This window comes from Aspergillus vadensis (genome assembly GCF_003184925.1).
Source record: "Aspergillus vadensis CBS 113365 unplaced genomic scaffold BO88scaffold_6, whole genome shotgun sequence".
NCBI lineage: Eukaryota > Fungi > Ascomycota > Eurotiomycetes > Eurotiales > Aspergillaceae > Aspergillus > Aspergillus vadensis.
Genome location: NW_020292044.1, coordinates 397,266 through 421,988, shown reverse-complemented (window position 1 = coordinate 421,988; position 24,723 = coordinate 397,266). Strand labels below are relative to the sequence as shown.

Here is a 24,723-nt window from a genome sequence, read left to right as displayed (position 1 = left end):
CTGCTTGTGAACAGAGTCCTTGTAAGTACACTAGTATGAACATAAACATATTTATGCCATGTAGGAAGTACCGCGGCCTAATTCCGCGCTCTATCCGACGGATAGCGCCTCCTCCCGATCGGATCGCTAATGATTACAATATCTATCGCCCATCACTCCTCATCACACCACCTTGTAACCCCCCAAGACCCTGCATAATAATAAATCACAAATCATCAAATTAAGATTTACCTCAAGAAAGATCCTTCTGCACCCTTCCATGCATCTTCCCTAGCCTTCCTTCTCCCCCTCCATCATCTCTTTTTATCTACTACCCTCCCGATCTGAGCCCGCACCGGGACTGTTCCGAATTCTTCTTATAGATAATCTATGTCTTCTGCCCCCGTTCCGCCATCCTCATCCTCCTCCGCACCATCTTCTCATCAGAACACTACTACTACTAGCACACAGCACACACCCAAACAGAAATCAACCCTGGCGGTCCTCTCGCTGATTACTTTGCTTCTTGCCATTGCTGTCGCTGGCTTTTGGGGCTATACGGGAAGTACTAGTACTGGTAGTGCTGACGCCAATCTGTTCGGTCTTAGACGGTTTTTGGGTGGTGCGGGTGGTAGGGCTTCTGCTTCTGCTTCGCGGGGGTTTGTTGCTGCTAGTACTTCTAGTACTACTACTTCTGGTAGTGGAAGTTTTTCGGATAAAGTGAAGAATAAGAAGAAGTTTGGTGAAGTAGGAGGGTTTGAAGATCAGGTAACGATGGCGAGAACGCCGGTTTATTTTTTGAGTCATGGTGGGGTGAGTTTCGCCTATCCTCTTCTCTGCTTATTGTCTAGGGTTGGTTTGGGATTGCTGATTATGTGCAGCCGAATATCATGTATGATCATGAGCACCCGGCGTATCATAAGCTGGGTGAGATCGGGAAGGAGATTACTACCAAGGTGAAGCCGCGCGCGGTGGTGGTTTTCTCGGCGCATTGGCAGGCCGTGAGGGATACTATCCAGGTTAATACGGCGGAGATTACGGATTTGATTTATGAGTATGTTGTCTCTTTTTTTCCTTCTTTAAGTGTGGTGGTTAATGTTGGTTTTAGTTTCTATGGCTTCCCTAGTCATTACTACAAGGAGAAGTATCCTAATGTTGGGAGTCGGGAGGTTGCGAATAAGGTCCTCGATGCGTTAAGCCAGGCGGGGATTAAGGGTGAGGGGGTGAAGAGAGGTCTTGATCACGGTGTTTGGGCGAGTTTCAAGTGCGGTATGTTTGGTTGAGATTGGACGATGGTCTGGCTGGGAGATGCTGACTTTAGTCTGTAGCTTTTGAGCCTGAGAAGAACCCTCTGAATGTCCCTGTTGTGCAGGTATCGCTGTTCAAAACGGAGGATCCTATCCAGCATTACCGACTTGGTCAGGCGGTCTCGAGACTCCGTGAGGAGAACATCTTGATCATCGTCTCCGGTATGGCGGTGCATAACCTGCGCGATATGCAATTCACCTGGGGTGACCCGCGGCCTTTGCCGTATACCGCTAGCTTCGATGAAGCTCTGAAGGAGGCCGTCACGAAAGCGCCAGCGGAGCGAGAACAGGCTATGGCAGATTTGCTGAAACGGCCGGATGCTCGGCAGGCACACCCGTATTTCGATCACCTGCTTCCGATTCATATTGGAGCCGGAGCTGCGGGCGATGATGTTGGAAGGAGACTGTGGACCTTGAAGGAGGGAAGCATGAGTTGGGCGCAATATAGATTCGGCGAAATCGCCAACAGTACTAGTTCTTTGTAGAGTGAAAAGCGAACAATGGAATCGTGTAGATATTGACTGGGTTATCACGGCGAACGAGTTTCAATTCATCTATAGATACAGTGCAAATTGGAAATGCGGTGCATGAACATATACGGACGCGTCGTGATTTCGCTATGAGGACGCCTTCACCAACTGAGTGATCTTCTCTTCGATCTGCTGATCCGTCAAGCCTGGAGGTGCATCATGGTCAGTTTTGCCTATATAATCTCCGCTCAAGAATCTTACCGGTCAGAGCTTCCTGCTTCTCTTGGCCGAAAGCTGCGAGATTATTAGCCATGCGTTCATCCACCATTGGTGTGGTTTCGAAAAACTTTGTCGTACCGTATCTGGCGTACACCCTAGGCACAGTACCAGCTGCCTCGCGCATCAGGATGGGGGTGTGAGGGTTGTGCTTCTTCATGGTCGGGTATGCGCGCTGCAAGAACGAGCTACAGATACAGGTTATCAGCAATCCCCTCATGTAATACCAACTGGGAACAATGTAGACTCACCGAGTAGCAGAGCTAGCCTGGGAGGTCTGGCAGAAAAGGAAGCGCAGCTCCTTCAGACCCTTGGTGAAGACGTACTTGGACGACATTGTGGGGGAAGATCGTGATAGACGGGAGGACCGGAGTTCGCAACGAGAGTCAACAACAAAAATTAGCCCCGTAAAAATCGGCGCAGGGTATCAATTGGGGGCGACGGAGGGGTCAGGGACCGATAATGGGAGCTTGAAGCTGATCACAGGGACTCTGGGGGAGGAGACGATGAATTGATTCCCGCTGGAGGTTCTGAGCCCGTACAGACCAATCCGGTCAAGCGTGATTGTCACCGCTTACCTCAGCCGGAAAAGAGCCGCAACCCCCAACGGAAGGCCGACCTCGGGGCCGCTGGGACTCACTCTTCCCTTCGTCATTTTACCAAGAACTCCATTCTCATATTTCCCCGGCTGGTCGCCTATTGCTGTTGTTGCGCACGGCGTGTCTTGAACATCTCCACTCTCTTCTTCAATTGGACCGATCCTTGTCCTTTTCTCTCCGGTTTTGTACCTTCTTACCGCCGTCCTTGATTCGTCCCGTTCACGCCGTATCCGCGCCATATAAAATCAATCACCATGTCGTCCTCCCGTGTTGGTCTTCGCTTCTTCCAGAACACCAGAGCTGCTTTCCGCAACGCATATGGCCCTTTCCGTCGGCCTGGTGCCCAGGGTTTCCGCTTCCAGAGCTCCGATGCTGCGGCCGCTGAGCAACAGAGCACTTTCCAGCGTCTATGGAACAGCCCGGTCGGTGTGAAGACGGTGCATTTCTGGTGAGTTATACTCCGATAATATGGTGTTGCATTTGCTTTTTTTCGGTCTTAATCATGTGAAATTTTATATTGCATTGTATACTAACACTGATGTGTCATAGGGCCCCCGTTATGAAGGTACGAAATTGTGCACCTTGCTGAAACCCTTTCCTCGAATCCAACTTCTTCAATTGCGATAAGCCTCCTACTACACTTATGTACTGTCTCACTGACTCAACCAGTGGGCTCTTGTCATCGCCGGTATCTCCGACCTTAGCCGCCCTGCCGAGAAGCTCTCCCTTACTCAGAACGGTGCCCTGATGGCCACTGGCTGCATCTGGACTCGCTGGTGCATGATCATCACCCCCAAGAACTACCTGTATGTGCCTCGACCCCGAATGAGAATAATGTGGAAAGGATACTGACTGCCTAGCCTCGCTGCTGTCAACTTCTTCCTCGGATGTGTCGGTGTTGTCCAGGTCGGTCGCATCATCAACTACCGCCGGAGCGTTGACGGCTCGACCGCCGCCGCCGTGCAGGATCTGGAACACGAGGTGGCCAACGACGCCAAGGCCGTTGCTACTCAGGCGAAGGCTGCCGTTGAGAAGTCTGCTTAAACAACTTTTGGTCTGGACAAGGGTTGCGTAAAGTGCAGCCTAAGCGACAATAGACTGTCTTCCCCGTTGGCATTGGTGAGTAGGCTCATAGAGCATATTATGAGATGAAGTTGGCTGGAGGCGACTCCGACTTAAATATGTACATATTCCCTTATAAATTGCATCGACATTCCTCTACGCTTGTCAGTGATGTAGACCATTGGGACTTCGGGGATCGGCTTTTGTGATCCTAGAAATGGAGAGGAAACGCTTCGGTAACTTTGTTACAGCATACATTTACTTAGTAGAAGATTAGCGGCTGTCGGTCTTTTAACATGGCATCCTAGTGGTGGTGTGTATAGTCCACGAGGCTTGTACTACACGGGATTTGCACTAACCTGCACTTACCGCAAGTTTCGGGATTTGACCTGCGCGACAACATCATCTAACGGGGATTAAAGAATAACCGGGTATTGCTATCCATTCAAAATGAAATCATGATGCAGAAGATGGCTGGGATAAGTTCCCTGCCAATTCCCCAGACACACGTTTTTCCCCCAATCGGATAATCGTCTCCGACAAGCCCTCCTATCACATCGTCTCTCGTTGCTCCTCCACGCAATCCCCCACCACCACATTCTCCAGCAGCTAACTATCTCCAAGTGCCCCTGTTGATTACAGGAGCAAGCCACAAGCTTAGCATAGCTCCACAGTCGTGGTTTCCTCGCTCCGTTTGGTTGAGGGCGTTTCCCCGGATATGAAGTCCAGCGAACTTCTCAACTCGGAGACATGGGTGGTGTGGTCAGTGTGGGCAAGACTGCGGGGAAGTAATGTCTACTCAGGGCAATGAATATAAATGCCAGTGGCGATCGTCATTGCTTTGCAGCACCTCTGCCCAAGCTCTGCCCGTGGACTCAGACTTGTCTCCTGCCAATCTCTCACAATGAGACTCACGCACGTTCTCTCACACACGCTTGGCCTTCTTGCGCTAGGGGCCACAGCAGAGGCCTTCTCTCGGTCCAGAGAAGCTGCCTGCGGCCCGAAAAAGCCTTTCCGACCTCTGCCTACAAGCCAGAGCAGGGACAAGACCTGCCATGTCCGCAGCCATGGAGATGGCACTGACGACTCTGATTACATTCTCTCCGCATTGAACCAATGTAACCACGGTGGAAAGGTCGTTTTCGATGAGGACAAGGAATACATTATCGGAACTGCGCTGAATATGACCTTTCTGAAGAACATTGACCTAGGTGCTTATTCTGCAGACCCATCGAAGGTGATCATTGACTAACCTTATGGTTCAACAGAGGTCCTCGGAACGATTCTATTCACCAACGATACAGACTACTGGCAAGCCAACTCCTTCAAACAGGGCTTCCAGAACGCTACGACCTTCTTCCAACTCGGTGGTGAAGATGTGAATATGTACGGTGGTGGTACAATCAATGGCAACGGACAGGTCTGGTATGATCTGTACGCCGAAGATGATCTCATTCTGCGTCCCATCTTGATGGGCATCATCGGGCTGAATGGTGGCACAATCGGTCCGCTGAAGTTGCGGTACTCGCCGCAGTACTACCACTTTGTGGCTAATTCGTCGAATGTCCTCTTTGATGGGATTGACATTTCGGGTTACAGTAAGAGCGATAACGAGGCCAAGAACACTGATGGATGGTGCGTTTATACCTGCTTTACATTGAGGGGCATACTGATTTTTTTTCCCGTAGGGATACCTACCGCTCAAACAATATCGTTATCCAGAACTCGGTGATCAATAACGGTGATGGTAAGTCAGATCCAAGTAGCATAATACTTCAAAATTCTAACCTACAAACCTATAAAGACTGTGTCTCCTTCAAGCCGAACAGCACCAATATCCTCGTTCAGAACCTTCACTGCAATGGCTCCCACGGCATTTCTGTTGGCTCTCTCGGCCAATACAAGGATGAGGTTGACATCGTTGAGAATGTCTATGTGTACAACATCTCTATGTTCAACGCTTCGGTATGTTTAGACTTTAACCAAAAGATAAACTTCTTACTAATTTGGTTGCAGGATATGGCGCGCATCAAGGTTTGGCCTGGGACTCCCTCTGCGCTATCTGCCGATCTTCAAGGCGGCGGTGGCTCGGGTAGCGTAAAGAATATCACCTACGACACCGCACTCATTGATAATGTCGACTGGGCTATTGAAATTACGCAGTGCTATGGGCAGAGCAATACTACCTTGTGCAACGAGTACCCGGTTAGTAGACCTTCAGCCGCTTCCCGGAAACTATCCTAACACAATAATAGAGCTCTCTCACTATCTCGGACGTCCACATCAAGAACTTCCGCGGAACGACGTCGGGATCTGAAGATCCCTATGTTGGGACAATCGTTTGTTCCAGTCCTGATGTAAGTGCCCTCCAGGATAGGCGTTTAGTGTGCAATGGCTGACACTCGATAGACTTGCTCGGATATCTATACTTCCAATATTAATGTAACAAGCCCGGATGGAACCAACGACTTTGTTTGCGATAATGTGAGTCGGCCAAGGCCAGCTGAAGATCGAAGTGGTGACTAACGCTGTCCAGGTCGATGAGAGTCTTCTGAGTGTCAACTGCACCGCCACTTCTGATTAAGTTAGAATGCCTATTTTACATGCACACTGGAGGCTAGGCCTTACTTAGACGGATGAAGGGTGTATATATTACATTTGGGTTTGGCTGTGTATATACGTGAATATATGATTTCTGTATGTTTTTGACCTAGGGAAGGTCAGGCGATCAAGAAACTTTCTGGTTGAAACCTTGATCATGGTTCTCACTAGACGCTCCTTCTGCTTTTTGCGTGCGATACGTCACATGCCGAGGCAGAATCATTGCTTCCAGTGCTTGCGCACTCCTGAGTGATACTGCACTTACAGTCCAGGATACTACATCTCTCTGCATTTACCTGCTGTTCATCTAACAAACAAGCAACTAGGAGAGCCACCTACCAAGTATAGTAGGATCTAGAGCGCTCGGATGAGGTCGTGTAGACCATGCCAGAGTCTCGAAAATGTAAGTTGCAAACCATATTCCAATTCTAATTCATCTGAAGTCCGGCAGCGAGATTCAAAACCGCAGTCTCTTCTCACACAAACCCTCGGCCGATGATCGTGACCCCCTTGGAAGCACACAACCAGCGGACTTAACAATGGACAGCGAACCTTACCCACAACCCTTAAGTACTTTGGAACCAAGTGGCAATGATTTGTGTTCATTACCGGTGTGCGTCATGCACCTCCTGCAGGGTTGGGTATGATAAATTAGACATATCCTAGATGAGTCTGTTACTCAGCTTCCCCCGAGAGAAGCCCGAAGAATGGTAACTTGGGCAGTTTAACGGGGTCAAGCTTCAGGATTGGCTTGATTCTGGTTGTGTTGCCACTGGTTAGATGCGGTAGGGACCTCTACGTTTGAGTCTTTCTTTCTTTCCAAACTCAATATAACTTATCATTTGCTTCATCTGGACAATATGACATCGACGAGAATGTATGTGTCGACGTGTAGATAGGATGTACAGCGAAATTGGGAGTGTCATTGTGATACGTCCAATCATGATCGACATACCGACTAACTTATCTCTGTCAATTGACGTATCACCGATCTGTAGGTGGATTTATATAACTGGGATCATGGATTAAAATTCTGATTGTTAATTTCTTTCACATCACATCACTCAAGGGCGATTCCATCAAGATGCCGTACGATATCAAGGATTTATTCAACGTGCGCGGCCTAGTTGCCGTCATCACCGGCGGGAGCTCAGGTATGTGTTGCGGTTCAGTCTTGTAATCCTCTAACACAAGCTGATGATGTTACTACTATCGCAGGTCTGGGAAAGACAATGGCTCTCGCCCTCGCAGCCAATGGAGCCAGCAGAGTCTATATCCTAGGCCGCCACAAAGAGACTCTCGAAGATACAGCCGACATGCATCCTGGTGTTATCATCCCTATCGTTGCCGATGTAGGCTCAAAGGCCTCTCTCGCTGCCGCTGCCGATCAGATTCATACTGAAACCGGATACATCAACCTGCTCGTCGCAAATGCAGGGATGCTTTATATGGACTCACCGGAAGCCATTAGTGTCAAGGTCGGTCGCACTTTACAGGAGAATGCGACCCCTGATGAGTTGGAATCATTCCTCATGGATACTCCGGCCGATGAATTCTTAGACACGTTCCGGGTAAACACAACAGGGGTATTCTACACCATTGCGGCTTTTATATCGTTACTGGATAAGGGCAACAAGCGAGGAAATGTCTTCCAGAAGAGTCAGGTCATTGCTGTGAGCAGCGTTGCAGCACATAACCGGAGAGTCGTTGGGGGCTGTGCGTATGGAATGAGCAAGGCAGCTGTGATAATGTTGATGAGGAAGATGATGACATATTTGATTCCTCATGGGATTCGAGCAAATACTATTTCTCCTGGTCGTGAGTATTTCCCTCTGTATACTGAGACTAGGTGCTGACTGATATAGTGTTTCCGAGCAATCTGTGTGGAAGCCCAGCCAACGAAGAGATCTCGGTCGAAGGCGCGTTTGACCGCGATTTCATACCGCTGCAAAGAGCAGGCCGGCGCGAGGAGATTGCTGGGACTATTTTGTATCTGGCCAGTAAGGCAGGCGGGTACGTTAATGGAGATTTGCATCTGATTGACGGGGGAATGGCAGGGTGCAGCAGTTGATTTTGATGCTGTGTGGGGTTATTCTCTTTTCTCGAGTTTAATGGTGTTTCCTTCGTTTTGGGTCAGCTGTATTGGCCACATGATATTGGGTTTTGCATAGCCAGGTTGGGAACCGGGGTTTATATATATACACTGTCTTAATCTAGAATGTTAGTCTAATAATCCACTTCTTTTTTAATGCTATAGGGCACACAGAATGGTTCTGCTGTGTTCTTGTGTTGTACTTCACAAACCCTAGGCAAGTGTGATACCACAGTGGGACAATCAACATCATCACCCTGCAGCCTCTGCAGGGTGTTAGCCCGGGGCAATACTACTACCAATAATACTATGATCATGATATATATTACACACAGTACCACAAGTAGTATCACTTAACCTGGAATAGGAGCACCCATCCGGTGACTGTGCCACCACCCAACCTGAATCATCGTCATAGTTGATTGCCAAGGATGATAAGTAAGTAGTCACACCAAGCCTTCCACAGCAGTAAGTAAAGTAAGTAAAATGACCATTTGCCTCCCAGGGAGCTGTGGAGTGGGGATGTGGCGATGCCAATGCTGCTAGTTAGTGATTGTGGCTATTCAGATCACTTTTATCTTATTTTTAGAATGTGGCTGGAGCAAGCCCACTGCGGTTTCAGGTGGATTGATATGACTGGTCTTTTAGGAGGTTGGGGCCTTAGGCAGAAGCATGAACGGTGTGATGATGATGAATCTTATGCAACGAGTAAGTAGTTTTTCAGTAACTTATAGAATAACTACCCATTCTTGAGACATTGACCTCAAGGTTGGCAGTGACTGAAAGTGTAGAACTATTGAAAGTCACGCGACCGTCTGTCTTGCCCGGCCCACTCGATCCCTGTGCGGATCATTCCATCATTTCTTCTCTAAGCCCGATCCTTTTCAGTCAGTTCAACGGTACTGACTGGCAACTCGGGCGGAACCGAACCAGCTATACAATACTACCATAGTAGATATTCATATAGAAAAGGTATTAAATAATATACTATATATCTCATCCCCCTCCTAATCACCAGCAGCAGAACCTTCCAGCACCTAAACAAGTAAATGCTGCCTAGCAAATGAGTAAGTGAGTCGTAAGCCCCACCACATATCCACAATCCACCCCTCTTTTTTTAAAGGGAAGGAAAATCGACCCACCCAAGCTTCCTTCCTGCAGGGTGACTTCACCAGCAGCAGCAGCAGTCCCCAGTCCCCCAGTCCCAGTCTCAGGGTCTCCATCCAGAAGGTTAGCAGCTAGTAGCTAGTTGAGTTAGTAGGGCAGCAATGCTTCCGATCTTCCAACTTATATAAACCTTCCACTTGACCCAGTTTATTCCCTCATTCCTACTTAACTCCTCTACTCTACTCTCCTCACCCCACCTTTTACCCCTTTCCTTTCCTCCAACCTTCTCAAGAAGAAATTCAACTACGAAAATGTCCTTCCACAGCAGCTGCCAAAACATCCACCTCATCCACGAGCCCGGTGCTACTTTCCTGCACGCCGAGGTGCGTCGTGCGAATGGAGAGTATGTTGCTCGCAAGATCCGTCTTGATAGACATATTGGGAATACGGATGGTATAATATCCCCTCCTCCCCCTTTTTGCCCTTTTCCACTTTTGTTTCCCTTATCCCTGAGCTCGTCCAAAATAATCGAGTATAATACTGACTGAATTTAATCTGGTACAGGCTGGTTCCTCTGGGGCGGCTCCAACTTCACCGAAACCGCCAATGACATTCAGCTCGAGAACACCGGCCGCGGTCCCAAGTTGACGGCGTACTTGAGGAAGCGGGATGGTGGATACAGAGAGTTGCAGGGATTGTATCTGGCGGATAAGATTGCTAATGAGAATGGGGAGTTGGTGTTCAAGGTATGTCTATCTACTACTATTATCTATCTGATTTGTCTATTGTTGTGGTGTGGAATTGGGCTGACGTGGTGGGATACTATAGGGACCTTAGATACATCGTTAGTATCTAGCACTTGTTATGGGAGATATGGGGAGGTAACCAATAGTAAAAGGAAACCGACGTTGTTTTGTATGATTGGAGATATTGCATAGCGAATGATGAATTATTTTATTATCTCAACCAATATCTCGAATGTAACATCCAGATGATAGGCCAGTACTAAATGTAAATATACCCGATGAGGGGCAGGGCACTCACTCACTACCTTAAACATATTAAATACATACATACCCCTTAAGGAATGTTGCAGCCATTGCCACATCCACCTACTACATGCATATGATGTGCTGTTCTGGTTGGTTATTCTCTATTTCTATGGGAAGTGTGGGCTGTGCTTACTGTGTGCGTACGTAAGTCATTCGTGAGGTAGTCAAATACTAGTCACAGGCTGTGCGACGGTTTTTGTGGACTGGGTGGTTGTTTATTACCGTGATGAGGAAGGGAATGATGGTTATGCTTATGCTTATGCTTACTTGAGCTTAGTGGTAGATAATGTTGGTGCGCTTTGGTATTAGGGTATGTCCTTGAGGTTGGAGTTATTATGGATAGCGATATTATGCCATGCTGTAGTGTTGTATTTGCAAAGCTTGGCTGGATTAAGAGTACCCCACATTCTTAGTGGTGAGTAGTAGGTTGGTTGTTGGTCGGGGGAGCTGACAGCCTGACAGGATGCCTGACCACGCGGAGGAAGGGGGCCATGTGGGATGTGATGCCTTAGGTTACTTATTACCCCGCAGTGTTGGTAACTTTAGTAGTTAGTGGGTGGTGTTTGGGGAGAGGGTAATCAGTTTGGGTGAAAAAGTGTATAAAGAGAATATTTCATTATAATATACTTTATCGATAAAGTCTGTGTATTAGTCGCTAATATAAATCTTTTGACAGGAGTTGAGGGATGGAAGAAATAAATAGCGGATGAATACCCGCCATGCACTGCAAGATCACCATGAGGCTACTATCACCACCGATCATACGGTATTCGAAATTCCAGGCACCTACTTGAATAGGTGTATGGTGATACAGTCCGTATCAAAGGACGTAGACTGTTGTAGTGGTTGCTTTTTATTCCCCCAAAAAATAGACGGATCTCACTTCTCACCGATACCACCTCACATGACCGGGATCCGTCCCAGTAGCCTGTAACACCGACATGACAGACCCTTGCAGTGTGACTGCACTTGAGACGTCTTTCGGACATACTCCTTTCTCATTCGTGGCAAGCGAAAGTTGTGTACTCAACAGTCTAGATGACTGAAAATGCTCACCGGGCTATTGATCCATGGTAGCTAACATGGTTTGAGGCAATTCCTGTCATGATGTCTTGATATCCATGGCCTCTCGCTTTTAGCGCACCCAACTTACGATGCGTATAGCACGGCTACTATGATTGATTGCATCTCGTATTGACAGAATCTCGGCTAAAGTTGAATTTTTCTGGATGGCGCCTGCACTGGCGGGACGAGACGTCGTGGTCGCCAAGCCTCTTGGCATGACACGCTGATTTGAGATGGCGAAGACATTCTCCTACGCTGGAACAAGCCAGACGGGCCGAAATCGACCCATTGGAGGAGGCAAGTCACCCGGATAGGCCACTCCAGGAGAAGAAAAAGAAATCAAACCACGTGTGAAGCTGAAAGAGTCTTTCGGTCAGGTCCGAGGCTGTTCCTCCAGCTGGGATACAGACCCAACAAAGAATCCCGCGGACGGAGGGCCACTTCGGACCAAGACCTGGATCCGGACAGGAGACCAGTTACCTTCCGACTCAGCGGGCTGGGCAACCTTCAATAGTCGTGGTGGCGTCGCGGCCGTCTGTGCTCGCTACCAGGTGTTCTGGAGGGGATGGCTCGTGATTAGCTACGGTCATGGACCATTGTCGGAAAGGTTACATTGGAGCTTAACATAGCGAACGATATTTCCTGGGAATAGTGAACTGGGTAGTCGAGAACAATGAGGGTGACATGCCAGGGTCAAAGAAAGATGCTTACTATGTTACCCCGATAGGACAGGAGTGCTCTGTTAGTGCCTGTGTGAACTGTGAAGGTTGATCAGGGTCCAAGAAGCTCATCTCGTGATCGGAAACCCAAAATGACAGCACTAAGCATATCGGGCTAGACTGGCACTTGATTGTGGGGAATCCTTCCTCTGCGCAGCACGTGGTAGGTTCAATTTTCCGACCCCTGTGAAACCCTGCCAATCAGAGTAAAGGGTCTTCCTCTGCCAGAACCAGACGGGGTTTGCCGGCCTGAACCGAGTCTCTGTTTGGCTGTTGGCAACTAAATCCTGTCAACAAAGTCGTACTTTACTAGCTCGCCTTGCAGACTTACTTTACCTACTATGGAGTATAGCAGTGACTCGTGCTGGGTTGATTCTGGACTCCTCCGTAAACCGTTGCCCCCCCTGTGGGTACATTTCTTACGCTCAACCTGGGGAAACCAGGTCTGGGGTCGTACAGAACTTTCCCCTGTTAGTCAAACCTAACTCTCCGGGAAATTACCTCAGCCTGATGATTGGACATGCAGGCAGGATGAGAGGCATTCACCTCGAAACCAGCCATCCGAATCAAGACTGGTGGTAATTTCGGATTCTGGGCCCTGTGCATGTCATCGGTCGACTGCAGTGAATAACGCTCCACAGCAATGGCCGTCCTGCAGCCCATCGAGTCACGGCCGGCGGCCAAACTGGACAGACGGCATGGTGGCCAAAGCTGGGGAACCCCATGGGCATTCCCCGGAACCGATGCTGGCCCGATTCTCAACGGGAAGTCGCGAGTCCAGCAGTGAGCTGAGCATGATGCAACTTGGACCCTCGCACAGGATTATAAAACCGACCAATACCCCTGATCTCGTTTTTTCTTGTCTTTTTTCTCGGTGCTTCCCCTCCTCCTTTTCTCCGTCACCTTCCCTCATATCCCCCAGTCTTCGTGTGAACGCCGCTATCTTGCTCTCATTGCTGCCATATAGGCTTCTGTCCACCCTTCTTCTTGTCACTTTCTTTCACTGTGCGGACCATCACACAGTTTATCCTCAGTAGCCATGGCTGATGGCTTCGTGGACGCCTCGCGCGTCGAGGCCCCAGTCACCCTCAAGACCTACTTGATGTGTGCCTTTGCGGCTTTTGGTGGTATCTTCTTCGGTTATGACTCGGGTTATATCAGCGGTGTCATGGGAATGAGATACTTCATCGAGGAGTTTGAGGGCTTGGTACGTAGCGTCATCGCATCAACTAATAAGTGAAGAGGGGACTGACATCGATTAGGACTATAACACTACCCCCAAAGATGCCTTCGTCCTCCCGTCCTGGAAAAAATCGTTGATCACGTCGATCCTCTCGGCTGGAACCTTCTTCGGTGCCCTCATTGCGGGTGACTTGGCAGACTGGTTTGGTCGTCGCACTACCATTGTCAGTGGTTGTGTGGTCTTCGTCGTTGGTGTTATCCTGCAGACCGCTTCGACCTCCTTGGGTCTGCTTGTTGCCGGGCGTCTGATCGCGGGATTCGGTGTTGGCTTTGTCTCCGCCATTATTATCCTGTACATGTCTGAGATTGCACCTCGCAAGGTTCGCGGTGCTATTGTCTCAGGGTATCAGTTCTGCATCACTATCGGGCTCATGTTGGCCTCATGCGTCGACTACGGCACTGAGAACCGTCTCGACTCGGGCTCCTACCGTATCCCAATCGGCCTTCAGCTCGCCTGGGCTATCATTTTGGGAGGTGGTCTGCTCTGCCTGCCCGAGTCCCCTCGTTACTTTGTTCGAAAGGGTAACCTGGCCAAGGCTGCGGAGGTCCTTGCCCGCGTTCGTGGCCAGCCCCAAGACTCGGATTATATCAAGGATGAGCTGGCTGAGATCGTGGCCAACCATGAATACGAGATGCAGGTGATCCCGGAAGGTGGATACTTCGTCAGCTGGATGAACTGCTTCCGCGGCAGTCTGTTCTCTCCCAACAGCAACCTTCGGCGGACAGTCCTGGGTACTTCCCTGCAGATGATGCAACAGTAAGTCTCAACCTTGCCACCCGCCAGGATCAACACACAGACTGTGAAGAGAGATACTAACCGTCCTTCAGGTGGACCGGTGTCAACTTTGTCTTCTACTTTGGAACGACCTTCTTCCAGTCGGTGAGTAAGCTCGATCTGTACCCGAGATGATGCGCTGACAGAATATAGCTGGGAACCATTGATGACCCCTTCCTCATCAGCATGATTACCACTATCGTCAACGTCTGCTCGACCCCCGTCTCCTTCTACACAATTGAGAGGTTTGGCCGCCGTTCGCTCCTTTTGTGGGGAGCACTTGGCATGGTCATCTGCCAATTCATTGTCGCTATCGTCGGCACCGTGGACGGCAGCAACAAGCACGCTGTCAGCGCAGAGATTTCCTTCATCTGCATTTACATCTTCTTCTTCGCTAGTACGTGGGGCCCGGGCGCCTGGGTTGTGATTGGCGAAATCTTCCCCCTGCCTATTCGGTCGCGTGGTGTGGCTCTGTCGACGGCTTCAAACTGGCTGTGGAATTGCGTAAGTGACTTGCTCCCCTATTGACGAAACACGCTGACCAGTCAGATCATCGCCGTTATTACCCCCTACATGGTCGACAAGGATAAGGGTGACCTCAAGGCCAAGGTATTCTTCATCTGGGGCTCACTGTGCGCCTGCGCTTTTGTCTACACGTACTTCCTGATCCCGGAGACCAAGGGTCTCACTCTTGAGCAGGTGGACAAGATGATGGAAGAGACCACACCTCGTACCTCGGCCAAGTGGAGACCGCATGGCACCTTCACGGCCGAGATGGGTCTCACTGCGAATGCTGTGGCCGAAAAGGCTACTGCGGTTCACCAGGAGGTGTGAGGGACGGGATGTCGGTTTAGACAGTGGTTTGCTGCTGACGACGAGTTGGTGGGTCTGCATACATAAGGGTATGCTCGGTTACTATCATGATTAATCTATTCTGCTTATTTCTGTTTACTTTACGTTAGTGATAGCTAAGTAATGACGCATGATACCAATATTTCGTATCTTTGTGACTTATTCCTCTCCTTGTCTTCTCGTACGGTTTGGAGGGTAGAACTCCTGTAACAAATTCAGGCAACTTGGAAATTCCAACGCCTCGCTTAGAGTAGAAAAAGCTATCGGCATCTTTGTAGTGCGGGAACACATATCAGCCCCGCCATGAGCATGTCGCCGTAAAAACTAGGCTGGTGCGACAGGAAGTGGGGATTGTTGTGTCCCTGATCTCCAATCATGTGGATTGTGAGAGCATCCTTATAGTCCATCAAAACAGAGAACTTACTAAGACAACATGGCCGAGTGGTCTAAGGCGATAGACTTGAAATCTATTCTCTTCGGAGGCGGCGGTTCGAACCCGTCTGTTGTCGTTTTTTGGCCCGTTCGTTTTTTTTCTCAGGTGGGACTACCCCACCTATTTCTGATCGAGCTTTTGCTTTCCTTATCAATCACTCCAAATCTACATATTTCCATTTTATATTAGACTTTAATTCATATTGCCAAAATAAGGGCTGAATGTCGATCTTGTATAGTAGTAGACTAGAGTAGGCAGACACAATTCACTAGGGCAATCCATACATCGAGGAAAATCAATAGCAACCCAACCACCCTACACAGTAAAACTAGTGGATTCGATGCATCGTCATCATAACCCTGTGAATTATCTAGATCGAGGGAAGTTCCCGATGGGTCTCGAAGTGAAGTCGTAATCCTCCCACCAGGAACATAAAAATGCTTATGCTCTACGCAGGAGTATATTTTAGCGTGGGGTGGAGTTTGCTGTAAATGGTGCAACCAAGGTGAGAATGGCAGCTTCACTATATCTATAACTATAACTACAACCAGCGTTACAGCAGGGTCTACTTAGTCACAAGAATCATAGTATCTTACTACAGTAAGAGTAGTAGAATGCATCCGCCGTGCCGAATTAGATCCGGCATGGTTCCGCTCTGCCAAGCCACGCCGCGGCGGAGGGCCTACGTACACCCGCCGCCGATCTTCTCTCACTTTCTCTCCGCCCGTTGCAATGCTTCGCAACGCATTTCTTCGGCTCCACGAATCACCTTTCGTTGTTTACTCAGTGTGTGTGCTGCCAAGCCGCCGGCTGTTTGTGCGTGATGAGCCTATTCCTAATGATGTGGATTTGCGTGACGCCCCCCACGGCCTTGCAGGGCAACCCGCTTACGTGACAGGGTGTTTGTCCCTGATTTTGGGGGACTTCTTCTCCTTTCACGTCCCTGGCTAAGATTTCCCTTCGATTAGAGGGTCCTGGGGTCCTAGATGGCTAGCTTACCTTGTCGCCTGAGCAGGTCAAGGGATTACGTGCTGGCCGTCTCCACTTTGTGCCCTTGATGGGAGGCTGTGATCAGGGTACGATGCTGGATGACGACGTTCATACTAACATTGGCTGCTATGACTCTGTGCTGGAGGTGTGCTAATCTTGCGTTTACGTGATAGAGCATGGTCTTTGATCCGCGTTGACTATGCTGTTGATCTATGCACGGCCATCTGCTTGCTTGTGGAAGGAAATTAATCTTCGAACGGTTCAACTTCGGCCCTGTCAGTCCGCGCCACAGTCCTCCGGATACTCTCCATTCAGATCACGAATATTTGGCGTGACTGATGCATGAAATGGCCCGATACTGATTGAACCGGCCAATAATAGCCTTTCGAGGTCCTCGGGCCGTGAAACTGCATGTGTGTCGACATCTTGTTTGCTCCTGGTTGCCAAGTCCGGCGGCATCCGGATCATTAAGCACCCCAAGCACCCCGTGGACAGTTTTTGCAGCAAGGAGATTGATTAATAGGACAACAAGCTTCGGATATTTTGGACATTCAATTGCCGGTGGTGCCAAGCCTCCTCGAACTGGATGATTAAGCGGCACATCCACTTGGTGGAGACGACGATCAACCTGGATCGTGGCTCGGTAGCGAGGGTGTTGAAGTTAGATCTTGTTGGAGCATACTTTGCTGTTGACTGATGACTGGCCAAGGTATTCGCTGTTCTCTTTTCAGACTCATGTAATGACTGGGCTGGTGGGATACGCTCAGAATAAAAAGGCTGACCTGCTTTTGCTGGCAGTATGAGATACTATGGTGACTAGGTTTCAGCTTCCATGGCTACCCTTCTGGTTGGAGACATCTAGCTAGCGAAGCTAGAAGCTTCTCAAGACCCATACAGGTTCCAATTATCGAGATGGGTTACCCTGGACTACCCTGAGCTAAACCAAAAACGCTGCGGACCTGAAAAGACGCCCATTCATGCATAAGCCTGTCACAACTTAGCCATAATTTAGCAACCCCTTCTCCACAAGTGGATGTCGGGCCGCGTCGTCATGGGGGATCGTGCCCTACCTACCAAAGGTCTGGCCCCAGCACGATGAAGCAATTCGAAGCCATCCAAGCCCTTGGCGACAGCTGAACAATTGCCGGCGTTTCATTTGGCAATCTGCTCCCTTGGTTGCGTCAGCTGGATAGCATCGTCTTGACGGGCATGATGTTCTGAAAAAGAGATATAAAGCGACCTGCCCCGGGAATAGATCTCATTAGCATCCAACAACATCCTCATCACCGCTCATTATCTACCTCGATTCTCTTACCCTCCTTTTCAGTTGACATCCATCAAGATGGTCCAGCTTAACACGCTCCTTACCGGCCTGGCTGGCCTTGCCAGCGTCGTCTCTGCTCATCCCGGCCACGATATCCGTGCCGAAGCTGCTGAGCGCGCTGCCTTCATGAAGCGTGCTCCTCGTAGTCTGAGTGACTGCTCTGCGAAGCTCAAGGCCCGCGGCCTTGAGAGGCAGAGCATTGCTCGTCGCGAGAACGCTGTGAATGCCATTCGCCAGAAGAGGGGCCTGCAGACCCGTATGGTCCTCACTTGACCGTTCAGGATCGATCTATACTAATTCAGATACAGACGCTCCCCTTCTCAAGGCTCGCGACCTTGACACAATCCTTAACACCACCCACCACTCGTCTCTGAACGTGAGCCCCGAGACTGACCCCAACGTCCTGTTTGCCTCCAACGCCACCTGCGTTCTTGGCCCGGATGTCACCCAGGGTCCTTACTGTATGGCCATTTCTTCTCCAAAGGTATTTATGTAGCTAACCAGACCAGATGTGACTGGCGAGCTCATCCGCAACGACATCACCGAGACCCAGGAGGGTGTGCCTCTCTACCTGGACATCCAGCTCATCGATACCAGCACCTGCGAGCCCGTCCCCGAGATCTACATTGACATCTGGCACTGCAACGCTACTGTAAGCCATTTGCCACTGACCTCATCTCTTTGCGCCGCGCAATACTGACATGTATAGGGTGTCTACTCTGGCGTGGCTGCCTCCGGCAATGGTGACTCCAGCGATACCTCCAACCTGGACGCCACTTTCCTCCGCGGTATCCAGCAGACCGACTCCGACGGTGTCGTGCAGTTCAACTCCATCTTCCCCGGCCACTACACCAGCCGTGCTACTCACATTCATGGTAAATCCCATCCCCCCTCTAATAAAACCCTCTGATACTGACACAACAACAGTTCTCTCCCACTCCCCCAACGAGACTACTGCTCTCCCCAACAACACCATCTCCGGTCTCTACACTTCCCACGCCAACTACGTCGGCCAGCTCTTCTTCGACCAGGACCTGATTACCAAGGTCGAGGCCACCAGCCCCTACAGCACCAACACTCAGGAGCTCACTGAGAACGCTGATGACAGCATCCTCTCTGAGGAGGCCGACACCATTGACCCCTTCGTTGAGTATGTCCTCCTCGGTGACGATGTGAGCGACGGTGTCTTCGGATGGATCTCCCTTGGTATCGACGTCTCTGAGAACAGCGAGATCACTCCTGCTGCGGAGTACGCTGCTGATGGTGGTGTTGAGAACGACTCCTCCAGCTCTGGTATGGGCGGTGGCGGTGGCTCTGCCCCTAGCGGCGGCGCCGCCCCCAGTGCTTCTGCTTAAGTTTTGATTCGATTGTGAGGTGTTTGTATTTGGTTGTTGCAGATGTAGTATAGCGAGGAAATAATATCAACTTAGTCGCTCGTTTTGCTACTTCTGATACTGGAGTTAGAGATGGAGTGAGCGGTCCGTAAATGGAGTACCGATATGATCTTATTGGATAAGTAAGAGTTGCTGGAAACAATGTGGATATTCATCTATTTCGTTTAGTCTCTGCCTGTTGTATATGCTCGTCACCTGATGCTTCTGCCTGTTTTTCTGTTTACTGCCTTAAGCTTCCCCTTCTCCCAACTCTCTCGCCCAGATCTTCCCAGCATCATCCTCTCTTCTTGACTGAATGTCCCAAGAATCATCCTCTCCCTAGACTGCATCTTCCTCAGCTAGCCATGTCACTACAACTTCTATACAATCCTAGTCAGAAGAAACCTCGACATATTGGGCGATGGATCTCCCCAACCTTCACCGGAACCCCCTTCCATCTATGACGAGCCATGACATTGCAGTGAACTACAACTAACCCAGCCAGCAAGCAACACAACAAAATATCCATCACACAACGCAGAATCACAATCCATCCACTATACGTCTATACACACCACTCTCCAAAATGTCCTCCCAGAACTATCTCCCCAACATCCCTCCCAGCTCCCTCTGCACCACCTACCCCTACACCCGCCCAACCCTCATCCGCCGCCTCTACAAAACGACCGACCCCAACCAAACACCTTACCTCCACTTCACCAACGTCCCTCCAACCCTCATCACCCAATCCCTAGAACAAGACCTTTTTCTCCTAACAAAGGTCCGAATCACTTACGACTCCCCCTCCCGCACGCTAATCATGAAGGGTCACCCTCATCGACAGGAACTAGCCAAGAGGCTCTTTAATAGCGACTTCTTGATGTTCAGATATAATATGGGTAATTTTGCCCTCAGGTCACTCGGTGCTACGACAGTCGCCGAAGGAGACGTCCTGAAGGAGCCGGATTTGAGTTGGCGGCCGCGTGACTTGCCCCCGTGACGGACGAGGAACGTGGCCCAGTCTGGTGTTTCATGTGGGCTGGCCGGAGGGATTGGAGTATTTGAGGCGGGAGGCGAAGTTGTGGCTTGAATGGAGTAAGGGGGATGTGAAGGCGGTGGTGTTGATGGATGTTGGGGAGGGGGAATTGGGGATTGAGAAGTGGGTGATGGGGGTGGGTGAGGGTCCGAAGTTGGATCATCGGGTGGAGGTGAGGAAGTTGAAGGATGGGGTAGTGGTTGTGCTGGGTGCGCCTTTTGTGATCACTTTTCGGGAGGCGTTTTTGAGGGATCCGGACCTGGAGAAGCCGGTGGAGAGGGATTGGGTGTGGGGTGGGGAGGAAATTGAGAAGTGTATGGGCTGTTTGGTGGATGGTTGAGGTTGAGGGGGTGTTGAGTGAAGTGAGCGACACAGACACATGGCTATGACCTAGATTGCTTGTGTAAGATGACGCCTGTATTCCGGTGATACATTTCTATATTGAAATTCCATATATCTATGAGGCTACTACTAATGAACGTGATACTGTGCGTGTTAGATGTAGTAGTACTAATCACCCAACGTGCTCGAGACATAGGGTTAGCTACAACACTAGGAATACTATTCTCATGGGATGATATAATCTTCCCAGAGTCCGGGTATACTAGAACCGTGCTTCCAATTACATTCATAATAGTGCCTCAACCTGCTAGCTGATACAACATGCCAGTCAGCATCTTCTACAGTACAAGGACCGCGCACCAGAAATACTAGCCGTGCAATAAACTTAATAACCTACATCTTCTAGACAGGAAGAGCCTTCATCAAGCCGCGGCATTCTCTATGGACCGTCAAGCTAAGTACATGTCTTAGATGAAGAGGAATGAAATACCGAGGCTATTTTTCGCAAGTACATATTTGTCAGAGTTGATTCAGTCAACAGTCATTAATCAATACGATACGAGGATGAATGCAGTTCTACTGTTATACAACAGGCTGATACGTCTATAATGTAGTACTATCTGCTTATCACCGAGGAAAACCAACATTTGACTCCTGACTGTACGATGTATCCAAGTGAAAAAGAGATACCAACTAACTAAATTAAGCTGAACTATAAACTTCAAACAGACAAGTCCAGTCCAGTCCAGTCCATCTACCATCATCCTCCTTCTGGAAACATCCACCAAAAATATATCAATTATCCCCACACACTCTCTGATTTTACATCTTAACATTGAAAAAAAATAAACCACAACTACACTGCAATCCAATACTCAACCGTCCAATCAATTAGTTAACTAGTTAGTTATTCATGAAGAAATGATGCTGACTAATAATACCCATATGAGGCCCCAGATAGTGGCCAAAACCCCCGCTGAAACAAAACTGCAATGAACAACGGCAAGGTGGTCGAGTGGTTTAAGACGTAAGACTTGAATCTGGCTTTTGGGATGATTACCTGAGATACGGTGATTGTTTCTTATCCAAACAGACGATATCTTATACCTTCGGGTGCGCGTGTTCGAATCACGTCCTTGTCGTTTTCTTTTTTTATCCCTATTCCCATCTTCCCACCTTATCTTTCTTTTGTTCTCCTTTCTTTGCTTTCTATGGATGAAGAGGATGTGATTATGGATGATTATTGGTTTGATTGAGGCTGTGAATTACTATTGTATTTCTATCTTCATATAAGGGAGTAGTAGTTTTACTAGGTATCATCCAGCCGCATATGTACTCATCTTCCTCAACTTCTCCCCAAACTTCCAGAGAAAAACCGGCGCCGGAACTCCCAACGCTATCGCGATAAATGCCAATAGACTATTTCCCCATCCGTAGTCCAGCGCTTGATACATATATGGTGCGAACAGCGGGAACCCGAATCCCGCGAGCGAGCGCATACACGCTACTGCTGCTAATGCGCTGGCGGCGAACCGCGTGTACGAGTCGACGATGTATGTCTGCAGACATTGGAAGGAGATAATATTGCCCATTCCGTACAGGCATGCACCGATGTTCGGAGCGATCCAGTGGCAGTGTGTCTGGGCTGTCCAGCCGTAGATGAACAAGCCGGCGGGAATGAGGAATGCGCCGACGAAGAGCAGCGGGACGCGGAACTCGGGCTTCCCGACGCCGTTGTTCTTACCCTTGAGACGGCGGTAGATGCGATCGTTGAGCGGGGCGCAGATCTGTGAGCCGAGCCAGAAGCCTAGACCTAAGGAGATGTAGTTAAGGCCGCCGATGCCGGTGGATTCGTTGTAGTATTCTGGGCTGGTCCAGAGGGAGGGAAAGGTCGAGAGGACTAGGTACATGGTGCCGTAGATGAAGGCCATGTAGGCCGCTAGGGCTTGGACGATGGGTTGGGTGGAGAGGAGGCGGAAGGGACGGATGAGGGCACCGCGCATGATCTGTCCGAAGGTTTTGTTTTGGCGCTCGAATTCGGTTTGGTAATTTGTGTCGGCGGTTTCTTTGCGGAGTTTCTTGGCGCGCTTTTTGAGGATTATGGGAGCGTAGGTTTCTTGCAGGAAGAAGAGGCCGGCTACTTGGATTACGCCGTCCGCGATGGAGGTCGCGTAGAATACCCAGCGCCAGGTCGTGTTTTCGGCGATGAAGCCGCCTGCGATGGGGCCGACGGCTGGCCCGAGGAGGGGGGCGAGACTGTAGATGGCTACACTTTTGCCGCGTTGTTCGGGCTTGAAGCAGTCTGAAAGGACTCCACCGCCAATCTGGGTTGTTAGATGAACGTGTTGAAGTGTACGAGGGGTTGCTTACTGCTAGTGGAGCGCTACCGCCTAATCCGGCGAAGAATCGACAGACGATCATTTGTACTTTGGTCTGTGATACGCCGCAGCCGATGTTGAAGACGAGATACAGGAGGTTGGCTAACTGTAGGACTTTCACTCGACCGTAGATCTCAGAGAGAGGCCCGAGGAATAGCGGCCCAACGGCGTAAGCCAGAATGAACACGGACAGAGTAAGCTGTGAGATGACCTCGTCCGTGATGTTGAACTCTGCAGATATCGCACTTAGGGCTGGTGCCACCATGGAGGAGGATACGGGCGAGATGAAGGTGAAGCAGGATACCGTCACCACCGCCGCCCACTTCTTCTTCATTGGCCAGTTCTTAGGGTTTTCTGGATCGTCGGGGCCATCCCAGGTGACCTATCCTGTTAGCGCTAGAAATACAGCAAAGAAGTCAGACCTACCAGTTTAGGGTCCGCTCTGGATTTGTCTGACCGTGCAGTCCGTGACTTCTCCAGGCCTGATGCCTGGGCTCCAGCTTCCAGATCACGGTCACGCTCGTTCACCACGCCCCCACGTACTTCGAGGACAGGCTCATCTTTCTCCCCCCGGTCGTCGGACGATGAGTCCAAATCTAGTTCATTATCGCTATGATAGACAGAATGATCGTCGAGATGTCTTCCGGAATGCACTCTTTCCACCTGTGTGGTACTGTGTCTGGACCTCGATCTTGTCCGCGTCCTCAACGTCCCCAGTCTGTAGGGCCGTCCCGACAAGGACCCATCATCTGAGCTAGACAGCGACGTAGACCTCGACCTGGTGGACCCGGCTTCCGAAAACGAATGTTCTTTGGACATAACCACAGACTTTGACCAAAGGCAGAGAAGGGAACTATATCTACAGCTCCCAACCAAGCCGAAACTTAAACAGGAACACCGTAAAAAGAGAACTGAAACCTGGGCCTGGGGCAGCCCGGTTAATTATATCATCCTGACTGAACCATGGCTGTAGAAACGGTGATTAAATCCCCGTTAACACCGATTGTGGGGCAAATTTCTAGAATTTGCACTGGATGAAACCATCATTGGCCAGCAGGTGAAGCTTGATGTCGGTCCACCAGTCAGCTCGGCTCCACGCTTATCAACGATTTGTGCACGGGAGCGGCATGGCCCGAGTCATTATGATCGAAACAGGCAATCCGCCCTGTGAGCATTGCATTCGGGTCATTTTGATTGGCACGAGGCCGTGACTGCGTGTCCGTTGGCGGGAAGCGAGAAGAACTTGCAGAGGAGTTGTACCGTTGCAAACGTGCATTGTCTGGAATGTGACCGGAAAAAGTGACTGGCTGGAGGCTCGGCTGTCGGCTGTCCGGCACGTCACGTGTGTCACGTGAGGCGGCCCCCGCCGCCTTTCTTTGATACTTTGGCCAATTTTGGATAACTTTGCCTGCAGGATGCGATTGACGGGATGCATTCCCTGCTGAGCTGCCTGATCAGCACGCGGACGTCCGATACACCGTCGTGTTACACTGTTGGCGCCTGCATGTCACTATCTTTGTTGCTGCCGATCACTTACTATTCTCCGACCAGACAGTTGACTCATACCGTTCTGGATTTTTATCCGGCTATGCTCTGCTTTCGCGGCAATGCATTGGGGACAATGTTGATGTATGTATGACGATGTATAT

General features: G+C 49.8%; 10 protein-coding genes and 2 non-coding genes across 12 annotated transcripts; 10 read left to right on the top strand and 2 right to left on the bottom strand.

Annotated features, from left to right (window-relative positions):
• The first annotated feature begins 190 nt into the window (after positions 1-190).
• On the top strand, positions 191-1,809 carry BO88DRAFT_403220 (DODA-type extradiol aromatic ring-opening family dioxygenase). The gene is made up of 4 exons (XM_025706317.1): positions 191-792; positions 861-1,033; positions 1,088-1,248; positions 1,308-1,809. Exons 1-4 carry the CDS (start codon positions 370-372, stop codon positions 1,769-1,771), a joined length of 1,221 nt encoding a protein of 406 aa, XP_025564850.1. The 5' UTR covers positions 191-369; the 3' UTR covers positions 1,772-1,809.
• Positions 1,810-1,902: 93 nt separating this feature from the next.
• Positions 1,903-2,544, bottom strand: BO88DRAFT_486409 (L51/S25/CI-B8 domain-containing protein; the record flags this gene model as incomplete). Its single annotated transcript, XM_025712450.1, has 4 exons — positions 2,284-2,544; positions 2,114-2,220; positions 2,018-2,050; positions 1,903-1,962 (listed from the first exon to the last, which is right to left on the bottom strand). The coding sequence occupies exons 1-4, from the start codon at positions 2,367-2,369 to the stop codon at positions 1,904-1,906; spliced, it is 285 nt and encodes a 94-aa protein (XP_025564849.1). The 5' UTR covers positions 2,370-2,544.
• Positions 2,545-2,693: 149 nt separating this feature from the next.
• On the top strand, positions 2,694-3,928 carry BO88DRAFT_403217 (mitochondrial pyruvate carrier family protein). Its single transcript, XM_025706316.1, has 4 exons — positions 2,694-3,079; positions 3,181-3,196; positions 3,301-3,437; positions 3,492-3,928. The coding sequence occupies exons 1-4, from the start codon at positions 2,886-2,888 to the stop codon at positions 3,673-3,675; spliced, it is 531 nt and encodes a 176-aa protein (XP_025564848.1). The 5' UTR covers positions 2,694-2,885; the 3' UTR covers positions 3,676-3,928.
• A 669-nt stretch (positions 3,929-4,597) lies between these two features.
• On the top strand, positions 4,598-6,277 carry BO88DRAFT_336305 (putative extracellular exo-polygalacturonase; the record flags this gene model as incomplete). The annotated part of the gene is made up of 8 exons (XM_025702897.1): positions 4,598-4,904; positions 4,962-5,328; positions 5,382-5,440; positions 5,498-5,658; positions 5,710-5,898; positions 5,949-6,050; positions 6,103-6,177; positions 6,230-6,277. 8 exons carry the CDS (start codon positions 4,598-4,600, stop codon positions 6,275-6,277), a joined length of 1,308 nt encoding a protein of 435 aa, XP_025564847.1.
• Positions 6,278-7,217: 940 nt separating this feature from the next.
• BO88DRAFT_486406 (SDR family NAD(P)-dependent oxidoreductase) lies at positions 7,218-8,365 on the top strand (the record flags this gene model as incomplete). The annotated part of the gene is made up of 3 exons (XM_025712449.1): positions 7,218-7,448; positions 7,513-8,112; positions 8,160-8,365. Exons 1-3 carry the CDS (start codon positions 7,379-7,381, stop codon positions 8,363-8,365), a joined length of 876 nt encoding a protein of 291 aa, XP_025564846.1. The 5' UTR covers positions 7,218-7,378.
• A 1,385-nt stretch (positions 8,366-9,750) lies between these two features.
• Positions 9,751-10,543, top strand: BO88DRAFT_403214 (CVNH domain-containing protein). The gene is made up of 3 exons (XM_025706315.1): positions 9,751-9,946; positions 10,058-10,239; positions 10,322-10,543. The coding sequence occupies exons 1-3, from the start codon at positions 9,805-9,807 to the stop codon at positions 10,328-10,330; spliced, it is 333 nt and encodes a 110-aa protein (XP_025564845.1). The 5' UTR covers positions 9,751-9,804; the 3' UTR covers positions 10,331-10,543.
• A 2,825-nt stretch (positions 10,544-13,368) lies between these two features.
• Positions 13,369-15,310, top strand: BO88DRAFT_384557 (sugar porter family MFS transporter; the record flags this gene model as incomplete). The annotated part of the gene is made up of 5 exons (XM_025704709.1): positions 13,369-13,545; positions 13,592-14,328; positions 14,400-14,451; positions 14,500-14,850; positions 14,896-15,310. The coding sequence occupies 5 exons, from the start codon at positions 13,369-13,371 to the stop codon at positions 15,178-15,180; spliced, it is 1,602 nt and encodes a 533-aa protein (XP_025564844.1). The 3' UTR covers positions 15,181-15,310.
• A 315-nt stretch (positions 15,311-15,625) lies between these two features.
• On the top strand, positions 15,626-15,707 carry BO88DRAFT_t86. Its single transcript has one exon. It is a non-coding gene; the product is annotated as a tRNA-Ser (tRNA).
• Positions 15,708-17,963: 2,256 nt separating this feature from the next.
• On the top strand, positions 17,964-19,300 carry BO88DRAFT_335983 (intradiol ring-cleavage dioxygenase; the record flags this gene model as incomplete). Its single annotated transcript, XM_025702877.1, has 5 exons — positions 17,964-18,201; positions 18,254-18,406; positions 18,455-18,597; positions 18,655-18,820; positions 18,873-19,300. The coding sequence occupies 5 exons, from the start codon at positions 17,964-17,966 to the stop codon at positions 19,298-19,300; spliced, it is 1,128 nt and encodes a 375-aa protein (XP_025564843.1).
• Positions 19,301-19,461: 161 nt separating this feature from the next.
• Positions 19,462-20,444, top strand: BO88DRAFT_403211 (uncharacterized protein). The gene has a single exon (XM_025706314.1). The coding sequence runs from the start codon at positions 19,905-19,907 to the stop codon at positions 20,316-20,318; it is 414 nt and encodes a 137-aa protein (XP_025564842.1). The 5' UTR covers positions 19,462-19,904; the 3' UTR covers positions 20,319-20,444.
• Positions 20,445-21,697: 1,253 nt separating this feature from the next.
• Positions 21,698-21,838, top strand: BO88DRAFT_t87. The gene has a single exon. It is a non-coding gene; the product is annotated as a tRNA-Ser (tRNA).
• Positions 21,839-22,012: 174 nt separating this feature from the next.
• BO88DRAFT_486401 (MFS transporter) lies at positions 22,013-24,328 on the bottom strand (the record flags this gene model as incomplete). Its single annotated transcript, XM_025712448.1, has 3 exons — positions 23,501-24,328; positions 23,067-23,456; positions 22,013-23,020 (listed from the first exon to the last, which is right to left on the bottom strand). The coding sequence occupies exons 1-3, from the start codon at positions 23,891-23,893 to the stop codon at positions 22,013-22,015; spliced, it is 1,791 nt and encodes a 596-aa protein (XP_025564841.1). The 5' UTR covers positions 23,894-24,328.
• Between the last annotated feature and the right edge of the window lie 395 nt (positions 24,329-24,723).